Source organism: Notothenia rossii, assembly GCF_949606895.1.
Source record: "Notothenia rossii genome assembly, chromosome: 8".
NCBI classification, from domain to species: domain Eukaryota; kingdom Metazoa; phylum Chordata; class Actinopteri; order Perciformes; family Nototheniidae; genus Notothenia; species Notothenia rossii.
The window spans coordinates 76,921,378-76,945,593 of record NC_136906.1 but is presented as its reverse complement, the minus strand read 5'-3'; the positions used below and the strand labels follow the sequence as shown (position 1 = coordinate 76,945,593).

The following is a 24,216-nucleotide window of genomic DNA, read 5'->3' as shown; positions in this document are numbered from 1 at the left end:
TCCCCTGTCACGAGTTCCGATCGCTCAGTGATGATACTTATACTTCTATAATCTGTGGAACCTCAGCTTGTTAGCTAAGCTTGTTTGTGCAGATCCGATAAGTATATCGATCGATTTGTACCTAGAGTTTTGTGCTAAGTGCGTGAGCATGTTTTAACTCAGGGCTCATTTAGACCCTTCTTGTGAGACTTGTGTTTTGTTTCGGTAAAAATGGTTCGTATCATCAGTTAGCTGAGTTTCTTCCCGTTAGGAGGGTATGACGCATTCATAGTCTTTTTAATATTAAGAAGCCCTGAGACACAGTGTCGTGAAAAGAAAAAAAGCCCCGCCGGTGGGGTCTTTGGGGCTTAACAGGTTTTAAGCTGTGCTAATGTTAGCATGTCCATCTAACCACCTTCAAAGTAAAGCCTCCGAGACATTGAAAGCTACATTTTTACTTGGGGTTAAAATTGACATTTAAAAAAAGCTTGTTCATGACGATTGAATCCACTGAGTAGTATTTCTCTTAATGCAACCATATCAGAGTCAAGGCTAACATTAAGCTTCTTCTGCTCCTGTATTTGGCATTGTTCCTCTCTGTCTTTATCTGTGTTCTTTAAGCCCTTTGATTCTTGCTACATGGGTCCGTTACTTATTTGTCAAAAATATTTGTATTTCTCCATAATGTGTTTTTACACATCAATATGCAAAGTTGATATCCATTGAGTTTTTGAAAATGTGCGATATATAAAAATACTTGCCTTGGTTTAATTAGCGTCAGTTTTAACGTGGATGTTGAAGGGTTTTCTCTTTCTACTTCTGACTCAAATCAATATTACTATAACTGACCATTTGAGAATGAATATCTGCCATCGTTTGGGGTGTAGTTCAACTTTTACAGCAGCAGAAAGCTAAACAGGCGTAGCATTACAAATGAAGGAGCTAACGATTAGCGGTCGGTCAGTTAAAACACATTAGCGCTTCGGTTTTTACTCTCTGCCGCTCGAGATGACAATGACTTCATGCTCCTTTTGGTTTATGGCAGGAAGGAATGAAAATGTAAACCTCCAGATATTATCCCACTGTTTCTTTTTTTAAATCAGAAACAACAAAGATCTGGTGTTTTTTTCTTCAAATCTGAGGCACAAGAGGCCCAAAGTACAGTTTTTACATTCAAAGTTAGACCCAGACTCATTTAAAGTGCTTTAAAGGTCCCCTATTGTGCTGTTTTTCATTACTTTAGTATAGGTCTCAGATATATACAGAACATGTCTCTGAAGTGTTTGGCTCCAAACACCAAACAGATCATTGCAGCATTACCCATAATCCCCTCTGTTTCAGCCCTGTTTCCAAAGTGCTGATTCTCTGTCTGTTACTTTAGATGAAAATAAGGAGCCCCTTCCCACGCCCCTCTGAGAGAGATTTGGTTACAAAGAACACAATGGTGCTCGAGGAGGAGATTCAGGTGTTAAGGTGGGGGGGGGGGGTTACCTTGGTTGCTGATTGGCTAATGGTTACACAAGCCAAAACATCGTTATGACATCATAAAGGGGCCAAAATCTGATCAGCTCATTTTCAGACAGGTTTTTATAGAAATGGATCAGGACAAAAAGAGAGGGGGTCTTTGTTCCTGAAACGTTCAGAGTCTCTTCACACAGAGGGGACACATGTTGATGTAGAAGAGACATGAAAAAGTGGGTTTAGCATAATAGGTGAACTTTAATCTTTTACATCTAGAGTTAAACGGAGGTCTGTGATTGGATGGTGGAGGGTCTCACCTCATGAATTTCTTGGGTTCGGTGGGAGGGGTCGGCGGGGGAAGAGGTTTGTTGGAGTTGAGTTCAAGGTGGTGGAGGGGGGAGTTGGGGAGGGGCTCTAGGCGGCCGGGCTGGGCTGGGGGGGGGGGCGGAGGATGGGGGGGCTGCGGCCCACTTCCTGAACCCGCCGCCTCCAGAGCCCTGACACTAGGAGAGCTGCTGAATCTGCTGCCTGCCGCCTTTTCATTCTTTTTCTTTTGCTACACAGACAAAAAAAAGAAAAAAGGAGGGGCATGGGGGTCAAAAAAGGGAAGTTTGAAAAGGAAATAATAATAATAATAAAAGGTTATAGTCCGTTTGCCAGATCATAGAGTGCTAGTGTGAACGAGGAAATGTTGAGTTCCACAAAGTTTCATGATAGAAATGTAGAGTACGGCTCTATAAGAACTTGTATCTTCAGAACTGCTTATAATCTGTCAACAATGTTGTGTTTTATATGTTAAGTGTGTTGTTTTAACTATTATGAATTTTTACTCTCTAAAGTGTCTTTGAGTTTCTAGAAAAGCCCTCTATACTGTAAATAAAATGCATTATTATAATTATTATATGTTGGGTGATTTGCACAAATAGCACAAGTTGCGTTAATTAGTAATTGTATAGCTTCAAAATGGCTTGGTCGTTGTGGACACATTGGGAGTGGTTTTGTAAGTTAATGAGGATATTGGATCAATTTCGGACACTTTCAGGATAAAAAACGACAGCTTTAACAAGAAAGTTGCCTCGGTGGGCTTTTTTTGATGGACTTTGGGATGATTTTAAACTTTCCGGGGACTTAAAACCGCCATTTTGTATTCCAAAAGTGTTAGAAATTGATTCAACATCCTCAATAACCTCCAAAGCCCCATCAAAGTTTTCCAAAGCGGCCAAGCCATTATTTTGCTATTGTCTGCATATGCTAATTAATGCTAATTAATGAAACGTTTGCTAATTGTGCAAATTGCCCAACATTTGCAAGTTAGCATCCTGAAGTTTCTATGTGTTGGGGATCCGTACTGTACATTTCTAACATAAAACTATGTGGTACTCAACATTTCCAGGTTCACCCTACAGGCAAGTAGACTATAAGGAGAAATGGAGGGAAAGGGGGGGGGGGGGAATGGAGTGCTAGAGGTCGTATCATCCAGCAGCGTGCTAACTGGATCCTATTTATCGAAAGCAGAGAGAATCTGAAGACGGACATGGCTCAGTCTGAAAGCAGCTCGCAGCAGAATGGAGGTTCAGATGAGGAGAGATGTGTCAGAAGCAGAAAACATCTCACACTAACAAAATGGCTTGGAAAGCAAAGGAGAGCTGGAGATAAAAGTCAGAGCGGCACACGGTGAACAAACGACACGTATACACACATGTGGGAGAAACACATGTAACAGGAAAACATAAATACTGGAGGATATAGAACCTGAGGGGTGGGGTCCACACATTTATACTCGTCATGCAGCGGGACCATTCGACTCAGACACACTGGGAAGATTCACTTTTTGTTTGCTTGCCGGCAACATATTCTCATTCTGCATGAGCACACAATTTTCTAACAGGTTTGGTCATTTTCAATCACTTCCATTCCACTTAAACGAACATAAATACATAGGAAATTGCATAAAGTGATCACAGTTATAGGCTGCAGAGAAAATCCATACTATACAAATGCTGGTTAAGGTAAGCTTATGGTGCACAAATGCAGCGTTCCTTAAGCCGTTAAATAAAGAATAACATTGAAAAACAATAAATGTTATGATTTAATTTATCCTAGACGTTGACAGTTTATTTAAAAACATGTAGAAATCCACTGAAAACACCGCCGAGCTGTTGCCAAGTATCTCATTAGTACTGTTTTAGAACATAGCTAATAATAATTTGGTAATTTGATAACTGAGCCAACCTTTTTACATGTTTTCCACAGCACTCTGTATTGTAGTCTACTTGAAGTCTAACATTTGAAGCCTTTTAAGGATCCGCGAAAAAACCCTGAATGAACATAAAAATGTCAATTAGGTGGAAATCTACACGAGGAATTACGAGACAATCACCTTAAGCACTGTGATCACTTTGAGCAGTTTCCCAGTGAATCTAGTTGTATATCTTTGGAGCTGCATTGAATTTAAATCACTTTAACTTGTAGCTTGCTGTGAAGAAATGTATACCGGTAGAGCTGAAAATAAAAAGTCCTGTAACGCTGCTGTTTCCTTTGCTCTTGTTGCACTAAAGGAATACACTTTTGTAATTTCCTCGCCTATTTCACAATCTGCTACTTGCTGTAAACTCTGAAAATGTTTGCTGTTTTCACTGCAACATCATAAATGTGTCTTTTACTGTAAAACAATTTCCATTTCTGTGTTGTTTTGCATCAACTTCCTGCTCAGTCTGACCTCAAAACGGTCCGATTACATAACATTTGAAAAGTAGCGTGCTCATGACTTATGGTTGTTCCAAAGCAAGAGTACCTCAGTGACCGTCAGTACTGATTGTTCCTGAGAGGGCTCAGCAGTGATGGAGGTGAGATGGGATGCAGTGGATATCATCTTTGCGGTAAAAAGGCTCCTCCCTGTGTGTGGCGAGTCTCAGAGTCAGCGCCTACCTTAATGAGCGGGTTGATCACTCCTACGTTGGGACTGGCGTTGAACACTTTGTTGAAGTTCGTCTCCCTGTTGACGAGTTCCAGCTGGTAGTACTTCTTATCGTCCTGGAGGAGAAATAAACAACAACATGTTATCTGAAGGGAGACTCAGAGGACTCCAAACTGTCAAAAACAAAAACAAAATCCCATGCCACTGCACCTGAAAGTAAGAAAGAACCAGGAGACCCTGCAGGCAAAAACATGTTTTCATGCTCTGGTCAATTTTAAAAGTTTGGGCTTTTTTTTTGTTTACATAACAAGGTTTCAGATTTGTGGGGAAAAAAACATCCTAAATTCACAATTTTTACTTCCATCTGGATATGTGTGGTTTCTCCTGAACTCACTGAAAGTATGCTTTAGATAAGCGGTTCCCAACCTGTGGTCCGCGGCCTCCTAGTGGTCCGCGAAGGCATTGCAAGTGGGCCGCCAAATCATTTGCAAAACATTATGATTTGTGTGGAAACATTTCATTATTAAGATTTTTTTTTATTTGAACCTCTTTTGCTTTCTCTTTCTTGATCTCCTTAGCAACGGTCATTACAGTCCTTGACAGCGGTCTGTTAAACTGGATTAACAATGTGTCACATGTTCTGAATAACAATCAGATCAATATTTAGCCTCCGTATTGTTTATGGTTGAATCATAGACTGTATATATAAATGGATGTAGTGTCCGTGACGTCACCCATAGGGTTCTGCAGAGTTGCCGAAAAGTGTAAGGTAGGCGGTGTCGGCCACTAACGGCTCGACAGTGACGTCAGAGTCTAACTCCCGCCTGCTCCAGCCTGATCCAAAGAAGGGAAAAGAGGCAGAACCTCAAAAAGCCATAAAATAAGTCCGATATTTAAATGAAGAATACTCCACCAGGCACCAACACAACAAACACGTCCGGGTTCAAGTTGTGTTCCCGGGATCAGCCCAGCAGTTGAGCCCCTGTAGCATCCTGGAGATTACTGAGCTAACGGAGCTACTAGCAGAGAGACAGAAAGCTAGAAGTAGCACTCACTGCAGAGACCTGCCACTCAAGGTGACCACGTCCTAATTTATGCAAAAACGTTAAGACCTAATATAACTAAAAGGGTTGCGTTATAACACAATCCACCGCCCACACAGTAGTCATGAAGGGGGAATCTAACTATACAGAGAATATGTTTTTTTGAACCACGATGTAAACATGTTTATTTCTGCTGTAAAGTTGGGCATTTTAACATGGGGGTCTATGGAAATTGCTCCCTTCTGCAGACTGCTCCTACTGGCCACTAGATGAACTGCAGTTTGAGGCACTTCCTTATTGGCCTCCCGGCTCTGCCCCAGAGTTTGCCGCTTGGGTTGAATGTGGGGCACGGACATTTTTTAGATTCTTAAACGGGCCCTGAGCTGAAAAAGGTTGGGAACCGCTGCTTTAGATAATGCCTATTTTTAATTATTTAAACATCACATTTCAGGGATTTTATGCAAACATACAAACACATGATTATCTCAATGTCTGTTATCAACTGGGGAAGTTTGAGGGTGATATTGATTAGTCCAATTTGAACCCTGTAGTGTCTTTCAAAATGTATGTGATTATACAATACATATCTTTAAAGGAGGTTTTCTCAAAATGAGTATATATATAGAACAATACTCTGAAGCTTTGTTACAAATGGGCTTGTTTATATACCATTCACAGCCTGATTGATATAATTATATTACTGAATACAAGGTGAAATAGTTTTTTCTTTTTGGCTTTTGACAGTATTTTACGATGTATAGATGACACAAAGATATATCCAAAATATATACACTTTAAAAACCTTTGATTTTAACATGTCAAGAAAAAGAAACACAACCTTTGAACCTGGCTTTATCCAATGTTCAGATTTCTGTAATGCAAAATATATGCAAATTGGCACAGATTAATAAGAGAATGCCTCATTTGCATATTTAAACATAACATTTCAGTAACTTTAATACAAGAAAACTATCTGTATGTAAGTTAGTGGGGAAGTTACATCATAATATCAATTAGATACAATCGTTACCCTATTCACAGTAGTGTCTCAGTTTACGGTATTTATCACACACATGTATTACCTGGTCAGCAGTTACCTACCACCAGTTTCTTGACGAGGGATTCCCTCTCTGACACCATGTCCTTCAGCTCAGCGATGACCTGCAGATCTTCATGACGACTCTCTCTGTTCCTGAACTTATCCTCCGTTCCCTCCAGCCTGAGACACACACAAATACAAAAACAGACGTAAATATTCTGCACCGAAGATCCTCAGAACACCATACTAGATCTGAACTCAGAGGTAAATACAAGGGAAGTGGTGATGTGTAACTCCTTAAGTACAACTTCGAGGTACATTTAGTTGACTTCCCTAAGCTTCGGTTACTTTTCAGAGGACAACATTTCATTCCTTTTCTTGTCCTATTGAAACCATGTGTCTTCAAACGTGTTAATATTGAATGTTTATGAAGAACCAGAGAATATATTGGCCTGTATGTGTACTTCTTAAGCTAAAGCAACACTGAGCAATCCTCCTAGATATGCTGGAAAATGCATCATCACAGGAAAGTTTATAGAGAAACGCGTTTTCAACAGATAAGCAACGACGATTACTATTAAACATTATATTAGGGCGTTAAAATAAGTAAAACAGTAAGCTTTAGACCCCATCTACACACGAACGCATACGAACCGAATACGATATCAAAAAAGTATTCTGTTCACACGAGGCCGCTCGGGAACGCTGGAGACGCTGTAGTACATATGCCGGGCCTGTAAGTGGCGCTGTACTTTCGCCACAAAATACACCAAAAGCAGAGAAGAAGACCCCCGAGCATGGTTGCCATGGTTGCCCTTCTGTTTATTCTCCGCGGTGTATTTAGCAACATGTAGTTCATGTAGTTCTCCATGTCCACTTGTTGCTGATGGTTGTGGTAGAGGAGCTGTAGATGTTGCACTAATATCTGTATCATGGTCAGTAGGACTAGCAGTAGCTACTGACCATGCTACAGCAGTGAGCAGCAGAGGTGGGGAGAGGCGGGGCTATGGCTTTATTGTTATCAGGGAATGATCGTTTAGAGGTGTACACACGGAGCCGTTTGGCCCCCCAGAGCTTTCCGTTTGCAGATCTATCCACTTTGGGACCCGTTATCGTTTCCGCGTTTCCATTACGGCCTCGTGTGAACGAAAGGGCTATACATCCTCCCCTCTGTCATGAACCTTGGAGTGACCTTCAGTAGTACTTTTAAATTCGACAAGCAGGTCAGCACCGTAGTCAAATCCTGCTTTTTAAAAATAAGATTATTGGCCAAAACCAAGTCGTATTTATCTTTTAAAGATCTATTAATGCCTTTGTAACCTCAAGACTGGATTACTGCAACGCTCTGTATGTGGTTATGGACCAGGCATCAATTACACGCCTGCAGCTAGTGCAGAACGCGGCTGCACGTCTTCTGACTGGCCACAAAAAGCGTGACCACATCACCCCAATTCTGGCCTCACTGCACTGGCTTCCAATTCGGTTCAGAATTGATTTTAAAATCATTTTATTTGTTTTTAAAGCGCTAAATGGGCTGGCTCCGGCCTATACTATATAGCAGAACTCATCCATCGCTACACCCCAGCCAGAGCTTTAAGGCCGGCTGACCAGCTGCTGCTGATAGTGCCCCAGACCAGGCTCAAAACCCGAGGGCACCGAGCCTTCGCAGCAGCTGGCCCCAGGCTCTGGAACATTCTGCCCCTCCATGTGAGGTCGGTCCAGACCCTAGGGGTTTTTAGATCTACTCTTAAGACTCACTTCTTCTCCCTGGCCTTTTAGTCAGAGCTGAGCACGACTCCTGACTATTCCCTGTGTTTTTTATATTTCTGTTGTAAATTATTGTCTTTTATTGTGATTGTAGTAATGTGTTTTTATTACATGTACAGCACTTTGGCTCCACCAAAAATCACTTTTAAATGTGCTTTATAAATAAAACTTGATTTGATTTGATACGAAAGAGAGAAGTAGCAGATACAACCCGTTTGCGTTCTCGTGTAAACAGCACCTTAAACATGTACAGCACTAAAATGCAACACATATATTAATGCAGAAGTCATTTTAATTACAGCAAAGCATAAATGTAATAATAAAGCATGGAGCGTGGGAGGGAAAGTCCCTATCGTTTGGATTGTAGCCTTTGCAGACCATTTACATGCACACAAACGTATATAACACACTACAGGAGAGGGATAACCCCAAAGGGCCTCTTTAACAGAAGGATCTGAATACGTTTCCCATCACTACACTAATTATTAAGTAGTGAAAATGCAACGCTCCTCCTGAGGGGGAAGAGGAAGGTTAGGAGTGCAGTGTAAAATATGCAAAATCAAGTATCAATTACACATGAAAAGAGCCAGGTGTAAGAGGACAAGTTGTTTCATTAGCTTCTGATCAATAAAACAGAAATTGTCCCCGGTCTCTTCCCTTTCTGTTTCTCATCACCAAACACATTAAAGGGTTTTGTTATTTCAAATTAAAAAAGCACTTCCTCCGGAGGTTGTTTTTGTTCTGCCAGTTAGAAAAAAACGAACTGTTATGATGGATTTTTGTTATTTTCCAGCCGGTCCCCTCAGAGAAATCACCACTTGTGTAAAACCTCTGATTCATTCCATATTCGCTGACATTTCCCCAAATGCAACACATGCTAAAGATCGCTGAGCAAAATGGCCATTAGCCGGGTTTTGAAGCGAAAAACAATCGCTCACAGCCAGGTGACACCGCTGCTGGAAAATCACTCATTTTGGGGAAATTGTTACACAGAAGCTTCTGAACGCCTCCATTTGGTCACAGCAGCGTTTAGGTGGGGACTCATGCAGCTCGAAAAGTAACTTTTTATCCAGTCATTTGAATAAAATCAATGCGAAAGATATGATGTAATCACTAGTCGTCCACTTCTTTACTATACATCTCATTATTGTTCATTTGAAACATACATTATTCATGAGTTTGTACTGAGTGTTTAGTTTAAGGGATCTATCCATTCATAAAACTGCATCTTATAGCTGTGGTCAAAATGTAATTAGAAATGTGAAGATTGCTATTTTTAAAGGATTACTTAAAGGTGGGGTAGGTAATTTATTTCAGAAACACTTGTTTTTATATTCCATGGAATGCTCTTAACATCTCGATAGCAATGAATATCTTAAAGGTGACCTATCATGCAAATTGCACTATTGTACATCTTTTTATTTTTTCCTCGATACCCAAATCTCGAAAAAAGGGGCTGCAACGGATCTGATACAGACTGATCCAGATTTGAACACTTCTATGACATCACAGAAGTGGCGCTACGGCTATTGGGCCAACTCCACCAATCAGGAGGAGACAGCCACGGACATTGCCGTTGGAAAGCGCTGGAGACGCTGTAGTACATATGCCAGGCCTGTAGATGGTGCTGTTCTCACAGAATCAGCCCATGATGCAAAGACAGTGTTAAATTGAGCGAAATGAGGAATGGCTAAAATGCATGATCTGTTTGGTATTTTGAAAAATAAAAAGTATAAATATGCTTTATATAGATATGGTCCTACACTATATTATTCAAATATAGCATGATAGGTCCACTTTAAATGCTTTGACAAAAAATCCATTAAAACATCTCATCTGTGGAAGCCGTGGTACTGAAAAAAGCACGACCAATCATCTGAGCCGGCCCGGCTAAAGTAACTGGATGGCCTACCTGCCTGTCAGCCTTCCATCTGTGCACAAACTTATCTCGTGCCCTCATTGGTCATGTGTGCGTTCGTGTGTGTTGGAGGAGGGGCTCTGTGAGGAAGGGGCAGATTTTTTCCGGTTGTGTATTTTCAAATTCTTGCACACTCGAGCCTGTTTCTCCAAAATTACCTACCCCACCTGTAAGCTGCCATTATAATAAATAAACAACCCATAATAAGAATGAACAATGACTGAAATAATTCATTAGGGAAATGTAGAATAAATAAATGAGCATGTAATTATAATAATAAAGAATGAATAAAAATAATCTAGATATTTCCAAATTTATTAATTTTTCTGTGTTTATTTATTTATTAACTATAATGTCAGCTTAAGTCCTTTGTGGTTTTTCACCAACTAAGATCCAAACAAAAACATCTCAAGTCTTCAGTGTCTATGAAGCAGCCACTGACTTTACTAACAAGTGTTTTTTGTTTTTCTTCAGAGCTGTTGATCGAGCATATTTCGCCGTTTTACCGATCCTAAATGTGACAGTGATGTAAACAGCCTTTCACTTCCCACTCGGCCGCAGTGCGAGGTTCCTCTGTGACATTTAGACTCAGTGTGAAATCACACTTTGGAAAAGGCCGAGCATCGTGGCAGCTTGTCGTCTCGATTAAACCTCGCTCTCTCCCAGGACTGTCCGCTGCTCTACAGGCTCCTCACTGACACTGATACACACTGATCTGCTCTTTCATCAGATATACTGTCTGCTGCCCGTTCATCACGTTCACCCTGGTCCTCCAAAAGCTCTTTTGCTGCTCAGGCAGTGTCTGTGTTGGCAGGAACTGAGTGTTTCCGAACAAAGAGAAGAGACTATGCCAGTTCAATTACGGGTGCTGAGTTTTCTTTCACAATAACTTACATCATTGAAGTACGTTAAAAAATCCACTTCTCCATGTCTCTTCTTCATCAACATGTGTCCCCTCTTCTTCATGTCTCTTCTTCATCAACATGTGTCCCCTCTTCTTCATGTCTCTTCTACATCAACATGTGTCCCCTCTTCTTCATGTCTCTTCTTCATCAACATGTGTCCCCTCTTCTTCATGTCTCTTCTACATCAACATGTGTCCCCTCTTCTTCATGTCTCTTCTTCATCAACATGTGTCCCCTCTTCTTCATGTCTCTTCTACATCAACATGTGTCCCCTCTTCTTCATGTCTCTTCTACATCAATATGTGTCCCCTCTTCTTCATGTCTCTTCTACATCAACATCTGTCCCCTCTTCTTCATGTCTCTTCTACATCAACATGTGCCCCCTCTTCTTCATGTCTCTTCTACATCAACATGTGTCCCCTCTTCTTCATGTCTCTTCTACATCAACATGTGTCCCCTCTTCTTCATGTCTCTTCTACATCAACATGTGTCCCTTCTTCTTCATGTCTCTTCTACATCAACATGTGTCCCCTCTTCTTCATGTCTCTTCTACATCAACATGTGTCACCTCTTCTCCATGTCTCTTCTACATCAACATGTGTCCCCTCTTCTCCATGTCTCTTCTACATCAACATGTGTCCCCTCTTCTCCATGTCTCTTCTACATCAACATGTGTCCCCTCTTCTTCATGTCTCTTCTACATCAACATGTGTCCCCTCTTCTCCATGTCTCTTCTACATCAACATGTGTCCCCTCTTCTCCATGTCTCTTCTACATCAACATGTGTCCCCTCTTCTCCATGTCTCTTCTACATCAACATGTGTCCCCTCTTCTTCATGTCTCTTCTACATCAACATGTGTCCCCTCTTCTCCATGTCTCTTCTACATCAACATGTGTCCCCTCTTCTTCATGTCTCTTCTACATCAACATGTGTCCCCTCTTCTTCATGTCTCTTCTACATCAACATGTGTCCCCTCTTCTTCATGTCTCTTCTACATCAACATGTGTCCCCTCTTCTTCATGTCTCTTCTACGTCAACATGTGTCCCTTCTTCTTCATGTCTCTTCTACATCAACATGTGTCCCCTCTTCTTCATGTCTCTTCTACATCAACATGTGTCCCCTCTTCTCCATGTCTCTTCTACATCAACATGTGTCCCCTCTTCTTCATGTCTCTTCTACATCAACATGTGTCCCCTCTTCTTCATGTCTCTTCTACATCAACATGTGTCCCCTCTTCTTCATGTCTCTTCTACATCAACATGTGTCCCCTCTTCTTCATGTCTCTTTTACATCAACATGTGTCCCCTCTTCTCCATGTCTCTTCTACATCAACATGTGTCCCCTCTTCTTCATGTCTCTTCTACATCAACATGTGTCCCCTCTTCTTCATGTCTCTTCTACATCAACATGTGTCCCCTCTTCTTCATGTCTCTTCTACATCAACATGTGTCCCCTCTTCTCCATGTCTCTTCTACATCAACATGTGTCCCCTCTTCTTCATGTCTCTTCTACATCAACATGTGTCCCCTCTTCTCCATGTCTCTTCTACATCAACATGTGTCCCCTCTTCTTCATGTCTCTTCTACATCAACATGTGTCCCCTCTTCTTCATGTCTCTTCTACATCAACATGTGTCCCCTCTTCTTCATGTCTCTTCTACATCAACATGTGTCCCCTCTGTGGAAAGAGACTCTGAAAGTTTCAGGAACAAAGATTCTCTCTCTTTTTGATCCATTTCTATAAAAACCTGTCTGAAAATGAGCTGATCAGATTTGGGCCACTTTATGATGTCATAACGATGTGTTGTACCATTAGCCAATCAGGAACCAAGTAACCCCCCCCCCTTATCACCTGAATCTCCTCCTAGAGCACCATTGAGTTCTTTGTAACTAAATGTCTCTCAGAGGGGTGTGGGGAGGGGCTCCTTATTTTCATCTAAAGTAACAGACAGACAATCAGCACTTTGGAAACAGGGCTGAAACAGAGGGGATTATGGGTAATGCTGCTATGATCTGTTTGGTGTTTGGAGCCAATCACTTCAGAGACATGTTCTGTATATATCTGAGACCTATAATATATTGATGGAAAACAGTATGATAGGGCACCTTTAAAGCAGAATGATATGTTTTTTTAAGACAGCAAAATAGCTGTAGTCTCCAAAACACTTCTTTACGTTGACATGGAGCATTAGCCTTAATGTCCACCGCCTTGTTGTTAACTTATCTGCTACAAGGAGCGTGTCGTAGTCTAGCGGCAACTGTGAAGTAATGCAATCGAACCGTAAAGTTCAGTGCTGGGAAAACTAAAACAGTGAGTTGAAAGACACTCCAAGTATTTGGTAGTATTGGGTAAAAATGCTCCGTGTCTTTGTCGTCACAAGCAACTCCTTTCACATAACAACTAATCATTTAAGACATTGTTTGTATTAAAAGGGTTAGGCTTCGAATAAAAGCTGAAATGCAAGAGTGGGTTTTTGTGCCTGAAAGTGATCCACTACTGAAGTTTTAATATAATTGTCATTAAAACTCTTTGTCATGAATTGTCAGCAGGATCAGAAGCTATGAAAGGGGACATTTGTTGGTAAACGGCACAAAATGGAGGTGAAACAATGATTATCTTTTACAGTGGGGTTCATGCTTTAACCCACATATTCAGTTTTCTTTCCCTGGTATTTATTTCTATGTATCTCTTCGTATTAGCTGGTTGAACTGAGTTGGAGTCTCAGAAGGACACTGAGGCAAAGTGTTCGGTGTCCAGCTTTTTTACGGATGACTGCCCGACATCAGCAACCCTTCAGTGGGCAGGAAGACCCTCTGAGTGTCAGAGACGTCTACGATCACGTGAAGAGAATATTTCCAGGGTTCGGAAAAATGCTCCTTCTGCACTACAAAAACTGGAGATCTTGCCAAGTATCTTTGTCTAATATCTAGTCAGAATATGTCTCTACACCTGCTATAAGACACAATAACTTCAGAAGTGACACTGCGGTGAGATATCGGGTCTTGTTTTTAGACAATGCATCATCTTGTTAAAGCTCCCATGTCATGGCCATTTCTACTGATCATAATTCCATTGTTGAGGTCAACTAAAATAAATGTAAATTGTGCAATGTTCCAAACTCACATTGGTTTCTCATACGGCATCTCTGTATAGTATGTGTATTCACTCTCTGTACTACACGGCTTGGTGGATCTCCTGCCCCCCCCCCGCCCCTCCCTATGAGCCAAGTGGCCGTCTGCGAGACAGCGAGACACAGCGAAACCCAGCCCGAAACACACACACACCCGCAGTCTGGCTGGGAGTTTGTGTGTGTGCCCAGGCTGAGTTCCGCGGTGTCTCGCTGTCTCGCCGACCCCACACCAGTGAGCCAGCTCACAGTGTCCCGCTCCTCGCAGCAGCGAGCCTCGAATCGTCCCGCCGAGTGTGGGTGTGTGAGGAAGTCCGCGGATTGGTCCAAACGTAACGGCTCCGCGGACGTAACGTCACTATACCCGAAATACGTCACTATACCCAAGAAGTAAAAAATGGAAAAAGAGAAATGTCTAACGAGGTGTTCTGGGGCAGCATAGACAGGTCTTCTCTGTGTTAGAGTTTTACTCCCTACAGGGTGTACTTTGAGGGTTTTTGACTCTGCAGACCGTTTACACGCAGGAAAAGCTTCAAGCTTCACACAAGGGGGACGGGTAATAACCAGAAAAGCATATGATGGGACCTTTAAATGTACACAACTGTATACATGTAGTGTATTTCTAATTTCATAAAGGGGTTTAGTAACCAAAGGATGCAAGTAAAAAAGCCATAAATATCTCTAAATAGTTATGCAGACCATCAAACTGTTTACTTCATTATGTTATGCAAGTGGAGGAAATCCACATCCGCCCTCTGCATGGTTCGGCTGATAAGAGATATTTGGACGCACACTCCTGCTCTAAAGCTGCACCAAGATTTGGCTTTTCTGGAAGTGGTTCATTTTTAAGTGAAGGTGGTGTCCTCGATAAGACGATGATTTGGAGTCTGAAAGGCTCTGGACTTTATAACAACCAGAAACAGACATGGACTGATGTCAAAAGGAAGTGTCGGGGAAGTGCTCTGGTTATCTTCACTACCTTCTGCTCGTGTTTTTAAAATCATTTGCTCTCGTTGCCGCCGCTGCACTGCTCTGGACTTCATGTTATATTCATTTAGTTTCAGAAATCATTCTCCTTTATTGCGAAGAACACACATCATAACTGCAAAGACTTGGAGTGGTTTGATAGATGTGAAACAATGAGTATAGCAAGCTCAGTTATATAATATAATATACTACCTTAATGGTTCCAGTTTCCAAATTAAACTTCAACAAACTTAATTTTGTTAATTGATAACTTACATACATCATGAAACTCCACGTAGTAACTGTTGGAAATAATTAAAACAGCAACGACAAACGGTCACTATGGAAACGGTTCTTAATCCTAGGCATGCTCATACAAAACAATAAACACTGATTACACAAACATAGCCATGACAAACGGATTTAAATATATCTAACTATGAAAACAGACATACCTGTCTTTGTGTACATGTAATGGTTGTTTTATAAGTTTGATCATGCACTCTGAGTTGTATGCGTACAAAAAACGTGGAGAAATAAACAAGAAGTGTCCCCCTTTAAAGAGGCCCTATAGATATACAGTGCATCTCTATTGGCTAGCACTCCAACACATTGTACATGATTGGCTAAGGGGCGGGACATCTCTAAGCGGTTGGCCAATCACAACAGAGCCGGCCAGCTAACCAATCAGAGCAGACTGGGTTCTGGTTTCAGACAGAGGGTGAAAAGAGGTGCTGCAGCACAGGCAGTATGAGAACAATAAAGAGCTTTTTGAACATTAAAGCAAGGAGACATGTAGAGACACTACATACTGATATACACCTGAACATCAGCAGGAGAGGACTCTTTAAATTAGAGACACTACATACTGATATACACCTGAACATCAGCAGGAGAGGACTCTTTAAAGTAGACACTACATACTGATATACACCTGAACATCAGCAGACGAGGACTCTTTAAAGTAGACACCACATACTGATATACACCTGAACATCAGCAGGCGAGGACTCTTTAAAGTAGACACTACATACTGATATACACCTGAACATCAGCAGGAGAGGACTCTTTAAAGTAGAGACTCTACATACTGATATACACCTGAACATCAGCAGGAGAGGACTCTTTAAAGTAGAGACACTACATACTGATATACACCTGAACATCAGCAGGAGAGGACTCTTTAAAGTAGACACTACATACTGATATACACCTGAACATCAGCAGGAGAGGACTCTTTAAAGTAGAGACACTACATACTGATATACACCTGAACATCAGCAGGAGAGAACTCTTTAAAGTAGACACTACATACTGATATACACCTGAACATCAGCAGGAGAGGACTCTTTAAAGTAGAGACACTACATACTGATATACACCTGAACATCAGCAGGAGAGAACTCTTTAAAGTAGAGACACTACATACTGATATACACCTGAACATCAGCAGGAGAGGACTCTTTAAAGTAGACACTACATACTGATATACACCTGAACATCAGCAGGAGAGGACTCTTTAAAGTAGAGACACTACATACTGATATACACCTGAACATCAGCAGGAGAGGACTCTTTAAAGTAGAGACACTACATACTGATATACACCTGAACATCAGCAGGAGAGGACTCTTTAAAGTAGACACTACATACTGATATACACCTGAACATCAGCAGGAGAGGACTCTTTAAAGTAGAGACACTACATACTGATATACACCTGAACATCAGCAGGAGAGAACTCTTTAAAGTAGAGACACTACACACTGATATACACCTGAACATCAGCAGGAGAGGACTCTTTAAAGTAGAGACACTACATACTGATATACACCTGAACATCAGCAGGAGAGGACTCTTTAAAGTAGAGACACTACATACTGATATACACCTGAACATCAGCAGGAGAGGACTCTATAAAGTAGACACCACATACTGATATACACCTGAACATCAGTAGGAGAGGACTCTTTAAAGTAGAGACACTACATACTGATATACACCTGCCCATCAATAGGAGAGGACTCTTTAAAGTAGAGACACTACACACTGATATACACCTGAACATTAGCAGAGTATGTCCCCTTTAAGTCATTTGTTGTCCTATATAAAACTCATTATGCATGATTACATAAGGGGATGATTATCAAAGAAAATAGGGCTGAGCAATAAAAGAAAACATTAATCAAATAAAAAGTAAGAAAGCTCTAAAAGGTCACATTTTTATACTTTTTGTCTTGTTTCACACAAGTAACAATAATGTAAAGTCTCTTTATAAATCGGCATTGTTTTATCTCTTGCTGCCAGGGACAGCTATATCTTTTTAAAGGGCCGTGTGATTTCTGCGCTGGGACTATATTTCCCACAAAGCACAAGAAAAGAGAGACATTAGGTCCCTCTCTCTTTGTCACGATGAATTCAGGCTCTGAGACTCGGCTCCTTTTGAAAGGAAATCAGAGTCTTGAGTGTTTAAGGGTGAGCTGGTTATGCAGCAGTGTTGCTATCGTTACCTGCAGTTTAATATCATTTAAACACTGATTTTCAAAGCTGTTGGTAAAGTGAGGACTGTAATTATGTTTCAAGCGTGTAGGATTTTAACACAGGAAATCAGCTGATTGGATGTGACAATAAACGGCACCATGAAAAATCTTTAACTATAACCTAAAGATATATTTCCTCCCACAGGATAAGGCACAGACGCAGGACAAAATATTTTAAGTATTCATGACATTTAAATAGTGGGGAGCGCTCAGTGGTTGCTCGGGGAGAGGGATTTGTAGGAAGGGGACGAGGCTGTCGTCACCACGGTGATTAATTAGGAGGGAAGGGACAGATCTGTGTTTTAGTTAATTAGATGGAGGAATATCCTCTGGGGACAGACAGAGAAGAAACTGTCAGAACATTTAAAAACTGATGAGCGTTTAGGTGAATTTGCCCCAGATAAGTAGTCAAAACAACTTAAAAAAAGACTGTTTGAATACATGTTGATCCTGGTAACCACTGTAAAGACCCAGAAGTACAGGAGAACTTCTATTTTAATCTGAAAATGGCACTAGATGAGAAGAAGGCGACTGCAATCTCATGGTAATGAATCCAACAGTAGTCAATGCATTTCCCTTACGGCCTGTCCACACGGCGGCGTGCGTTGAAGTTTAACGCTTCTGCCCAGTCACTTTGAATGGGGTGACGTCACGCTTTGCCGAACTGCATTGTGGTTCCGTCGCTTTGCTTTGCTCGCTTCAAAAGTTGAGCAAAGTTCAACTTTTTAAGCTTCGACGGAAGCGTCAGCCAATCAAATCATATCCCAGTACAAGCTCTAGCCAATGAAACCGCATGCTTGTGTGTCTGGGGCGGGAGATTCATGTGATTGGTTGTTGTTCGAGCTTCAGACATGCCCGCCGGCAAGCTTCAACGCACGCCTTCGTGTGGACGCTGCGTTAGAGTAGCACTAGATTAAAGGTCAAGGAATCACCAACATCAGTAAGAATAATCCTCTGGGGATCGTGAATGCTTGTACACAAACTCATGGCAATCCCTTCCATAGGTATTGAGATATTTCAGTCTGAAGCAAAGTGATGAACTGACCAACCAACCGAGTGACATCTCTAGAAACACAAGATCAAGAAAACGTAACTACAACATGTTCAAGACTTCCTAAAGGGGCGGAGAATGAATGAAACCATGACACCAATTAGGATTGAAGTGGAGAGAATTAAATGCAGGTTTCCAGCGGAGTAGTACTTCCTTTGAAGTAAAATAAGGCAACAATTTATATATTTATCTGAGATACTGTCAGATGCATTAGCCTTTGGATTATGCCACATTTCTTGGATTTGCACAGTTAATTGTACTACATTATGTAAGAAAAAAGGATATATTTGTTACTATTTTACGTCTCTACTCATTGTTTCAGCGTGTGTCTAACCGTCCTTCTATTGCACATGAGACCATCTTTAACGACAGATCCTGTGTATAACTTTATTTGCATCAACAAAGCATCTTAATGTTTTTTATTCCAGTTTAGATGTAAGAAAAATGTAGAGCTCCGTTTGCAAGTAGATCTTATTTCCTCCAGCAGGTGGCGCTTTCCTCTCAGCTGCTTCACTAAAAGGAGGTCAGCTGGGAAGAGTCTTCTCACACACACACACACACACACACACACACACACACACACACACACACACACACACACACACACACACACACACACACACACACACACACACACACACACACACACACACACACACACACACACACACACACACACACACACACACACACACACACACACACACACACACACACACACACACACACACACACACACAGCAGAATTTCCCACATGGCTTTCCTCTCTTTATCTCACTTGCTTTTTCATCTGTTGACTTCTCGGTCTGTCTCAGAAACTTTTGACTTTTCTCTAGAGGTTTGGTTCGGATCATTTCCCCTCATGACTTCATCCTCTGCCCACCGGCAAAAACACACTTTTCCACTTCTTTCTTTCTCCATCCATCTCCACCTGTTCCTGTTTACTTCAACATAAAGCTTCCACACACGTTCTCCTTTCCCCTCAAAGACACTATTTGCTTCCCTTGATCGTACCGTTTTCTCACTGCACGCCATCAATAATATAAATCTCCCTCTTCATATTGAATAATAAAATACTTTTCTTTGAGCCCAGTATCGCGGCTTGTTAAGTTAAAAGTATTTGATCCTTTTTCATGTGTCTACACATCGCCTTTGATCCAAGGCCTGATCTTCAGCTGAGGAGAAACGTAGACAGATTCCATTTTGTTGATACTGATACTGAAGTAGAGTTGAATTCTACAGAAGCAGAGAAACTGATGTTTAGTATGCCGTTAACTCAGGATCACAGGTTCATTATTTAGTTTAGTTTTTGTTGATTCACAAAGAAAACAAGAGGGAGATTGCTCAATTTAAATTACCACGAGAAAATACGTTTAGTTTTCTTGGGCTCACAGGTAATTATGTAGAAATCGAAAATAGGTTTTTGAGATTACAACTACCGTAATTTTCGGACTATAAGCCGCGCCTTTTTCCCAATTTTTCGACGCTGCGGCTTATATAACGGTGCGGCTAATCTATGGATTTTTACAGCTAACGGCCAACACCTTTAACTCTATGGGCTCTATGGCCGGTCCGCGGACCCCCACCTTTAAGCGGCGGGTTCCAGCAGGAAAAGCTGGAGGCTGGAAAAGAGTGAGACAGGTAGCGCGCAAAAGTAAAAGTGGAACCGAGAGTGGTATGCCGCTGCTGCGGCTTATATTCAGGTGCGGCTTATAGTCCGAAAATTACGGTAATTTAGGGTTTTAAGGAATCAGGACTGGGGGGAGGATTCATATCTGAACATGAGGTAAAGGCATAGATGTGTGTTTAATTGATTCATCTGCATTAGAGATGTCCCGATTCGATCACGTGATCGGGGATCGGAGCCGATCACGTGATTTTCAAAAGATCGGAATCGGGAGAAAAAAAATCGGGGATCGGGATTTTTTAAATTTATTTTTTATTTCTTTAAATACTGTTTTTTAAATGTTGTATTCAATGTTACAAAACAAAAATGCCCATGTTCAAGTCTTAAAGTCATCCTGAGGCCTTAGTTTTGGTTTCAAATTACACAACATCATGTAGTTGTTGCTTCTTTGGGGCTTGTTTTCATAGACCTGCTTATTTCTCTCAAATCTGGCAACAGAGTGGGCAGGGCGCAGTGTCTAATTGTAGCAGTAAGCTAACGAGTACTGATAAGCTTTATTTTGTTTTGATCCAATGCTGCACAACTGAACTGATCCAATGCTGCTGTGAAAGAAAGAAGCTATATCCATGTTGGATAGAATATCCACTTTAAATAAAAAGATAACCTTAAGGGACAACTTGAATGCTTTTTTTTTTCTTAATGCATTGCATAAAGATCGGATCGGGAAAAATCGGTATCAGCAAATTGTCAAAATCAAATGATCGGAATCGGATCGGGAGCAAAAAAAGGTGATCGGGACATCCCTATGAAGAATGTCTGTATCAAAGTGCAGAGCAATCCCTGCAACAGTGAAGACATTTCAGCTAAAATCAGAGAGGTCAACGTCATGGTGGCGCGAGATTAAAAGTCAGAGAATCAACAATTTCAGTAAGAATCATCCTCTGTGGGCGATGAATGTCTGTGGGTAATGTCGTGGAAATCCATCCAATAGTGGTTAAGATTAACATTCATACTGTAGCTGAACAATGAACGTTTTTATGGCAGGTAATTATGTAGAACCTCAAAATAAGAATCTGGTTCATTACATTACACTTGATTTTAGCAGATCACAATTGTGGGGAGTAGTCATAACTGAACATTAAGTCAAGGTATTAGTGTGTATTTAACTTTTTTTTTTGGAGACACGTAGTCTTTTCCGCAACTGTCGAGAACTGAATTGAATGTAACCTCTAACAAAACAACACCATTTTATTTCTGGCCACAGTGACGCGTCCTAAAACCCGGAAGTAAACTCCTTCCGGTTACTTCGACAAAAACGCAATGCAATTTCTCCGTAGGATTTTGGAAAATAGCTGGAAATAAGGTCTGTGGTTGAGACACGTTGAAGAGACGGATCACGTTTTGTTCAGCCGGATAATCTCCACATGTCTACCCTACTTTTATCATTTTCTAATCATAAATCTAGTCGCCAGAAGCAGAATGCTAACGCTATGCTATAAATGAACTACAACAGGGTCGCTGCTTCAACGTCACGCCAACTTAAGATCCATATTCAAAAATACAGATTCCACATTGTTCAAGTTGAAGCGTTTGTTTGAACAGTCTGCAGGAGGCAGGGACTTGCTTTCAAGCAGAACAGAAACAAACTTAGAGGAGTGCTTACGTGTTCGGCGTAATGACGTACAACGGCCTCAACTTCTGTAGTCCTATTCAGCCACTTGGTAACAACCATCGTTTTTCAGACACGTCAACTCTTCAGAAATCACCAGTGGGGTCACTGCTGATGGATTTAATGTCGTAGAACAAAACGTGATCTGTCTCTTCAATGTGTCTCAACCACAGACCTTAGTTCCAGCTATTTTCCAAAATCCTACGGAGAGATTGCATTGCTTTTTGGCGAAGGAACCGGAAGTGGTAAAATGCTAACTCACTTCCGGGTTTGCTATATAAGGCCTTCCGCACAATAACTTTAGTCAAGGCAAGGCAAGTTTATTTATATAGCACCTTTCAACACAAGGCAATTCAAGGTGCTTTACAAAAAACGAAAGATATTCAGAGTCTTCAGAGAACTTTAAATATAATAATGTAAGCATTCATACTGACATGCAACAACAGTAAAGTTCTGTAAACCCTGGGGCCAATATATAAAATAGGTAAGGATGTTTTAAGGCATTTTAAAGCCGCAACATTTTTATATTTAAGTTGGAATCATGCATTTCTCATCCAAGTCTTGATAAAGGTTGTTAAAAAGACTCCATACTGCAGAACCATGTGTTACAGCGTGCATTAAAGCACATGAATATGGATTCAGGAGCACCAGACAATGCTGCCATTCGTGTTTCTCTCAATTCTCCTCCGACTTCATGGAGTACTTTTATCTTATTGTATTTTCTTTGTTTCGCAAATGTAAATCTGTTGTTTCCAGGAGAAAGCGTCTCAGGTACAGACGGTGAATCTCCCTCGGTGCTGCCTTTCATGGTGAGCCAGTTTCGTCACGCACCGTTGTGCTTTCGCTGCAGCTGTTTATAGCGTATGACACCGGCAATATGATTAGCTGAGAAGAAAAGTAATTCATCACAGCCACCTCCGATTTATGCTTCCACCTGACGCAAAGGAAAATTAAAACGGTCTGCATGGATGCGTCAGCTCCTATATGACTAACAGCGGCAAGTGGGTTCAGATGTGTCCTAATTCTCTATATGATGTAGGGATTGTGGAAGTTATTGCATGGACGAAAATAGAAGAGCACAGTCTAACTTTCTTATCCCTTATTTGATCATATGCTCGAAAGGAGATGAAGAGAGTTAAAGGTCCCCGATCATACTGTTTTCCATCAATATATTATAGGTCTCAGATAAATACAAAACATGTCTCTGAAGTGTTTGGCTCCAAAAACCAAACAGATCATTGCAGCATTACCCATAATCCCCTCTGTTTCAGCCCTGTTTCCAAAGTGCTGATTCTCTGTCTGTTACTTTAGATACAAATAAGGAGCCCCTCCCCACGCCCCTCTGAGAGACATTTGGTTACAAAGAACTCAATGGTGCTCTAGGAGGAGACTCAGGTAATAAGGTGGGGGGGGGGGGGGGGTTTACCTTGGTTGCTGATTGGCTAATGGTTACACAAGACAAAACATTGTTATGACATCATAAAGTGGCCAAAATCTGATCAGCTCATTTTCAGACAGGTTTTTAGTAATGCTGTCAAAATTATCGCGTTAACGGCGGTAATTAATTTTTTGAATTAATTGCGTTAAAATATTTAACGCATTTAACGCATGTGCAGAATGGCCCGCCCCATACATCCCACCAGTGGCAGCGCCAGGGTATTGTCACGTAGTGATCGTCTTCTCAATAGAACATCTTTGATAATGTCTTCTGGCCAATCAGAATCAAGATAACGGCGTGGTGTTGTTGCAGGAAGTCCCGACATAACTGGTACGCAGGTTATGTACGTAATCTGAAATGCGTACCGTCACTTGTGTCACAAAGCGCATTTGCGTACCGACGTACTTGTGAAGCTTTTCCAGAAGGCGGTTAGATCACCGGACGACTGAGTCGGTCTCCGTGTGCACAGACAGGGCTGCTGTTAACGTCGGTCTGCACAACGGAATTGTGCCAAAACTACGCCAACCGGCTGCGGAGGGAGACTCCCCCCCCCTTCACTGGAGAACTGCGCTAAAACAGCTGATCACAACGTTCACACTCCCCCCCCCCGTGTTGATAGAAATCAACACGTAATGAATTAAGACCCCACGGTTTGATGATTGATAGGTGTGTGGGCTGTCTTTCATTTTGACACACAGAACAATGTTATAATAAACATACATACTGCATATTAAATGGATATATCCGCCTTCTTTCATTTATCTTT

General features: G+C 41.3%; 1 protein-coding gene across 1 annotated transcript in view; it reads right to left on the bottom strand.

The window, feature by feature from the left end:
* The window catches only part of fam184ab (family with sequence similarity 184 member Ab), a 191,299-nt gene that overhangs the window by 8,014 nt on the left and 159,069 nt on the right, over positions 1 to 24,216 (bottom strand). Inside the window, exons 18-21 of the mRNA XM_079645322.1 lie at positions 6,502 to 6,619; positions 6,239 to 6,271; positions 4,369 to 4,473; positions 1,758 to 1,996 (exon numbers count right to left, since the gene is read on the bottom strand). Coding sequence (XP_079501448.1) covers positions 1,758 to 1,996; positions 4,369 to 4,473; positions 6,239 to 6,271; positions 6,502 to 6,619 — 495 coding nt within the window. The remainder of the gene's footprint in view (positions 1 to 1,757; positions 1,997 to 4,368; positions 4,474 to 6,238; positions 6,272 to 6,501; positions 6,620 to 24,216) is intronic.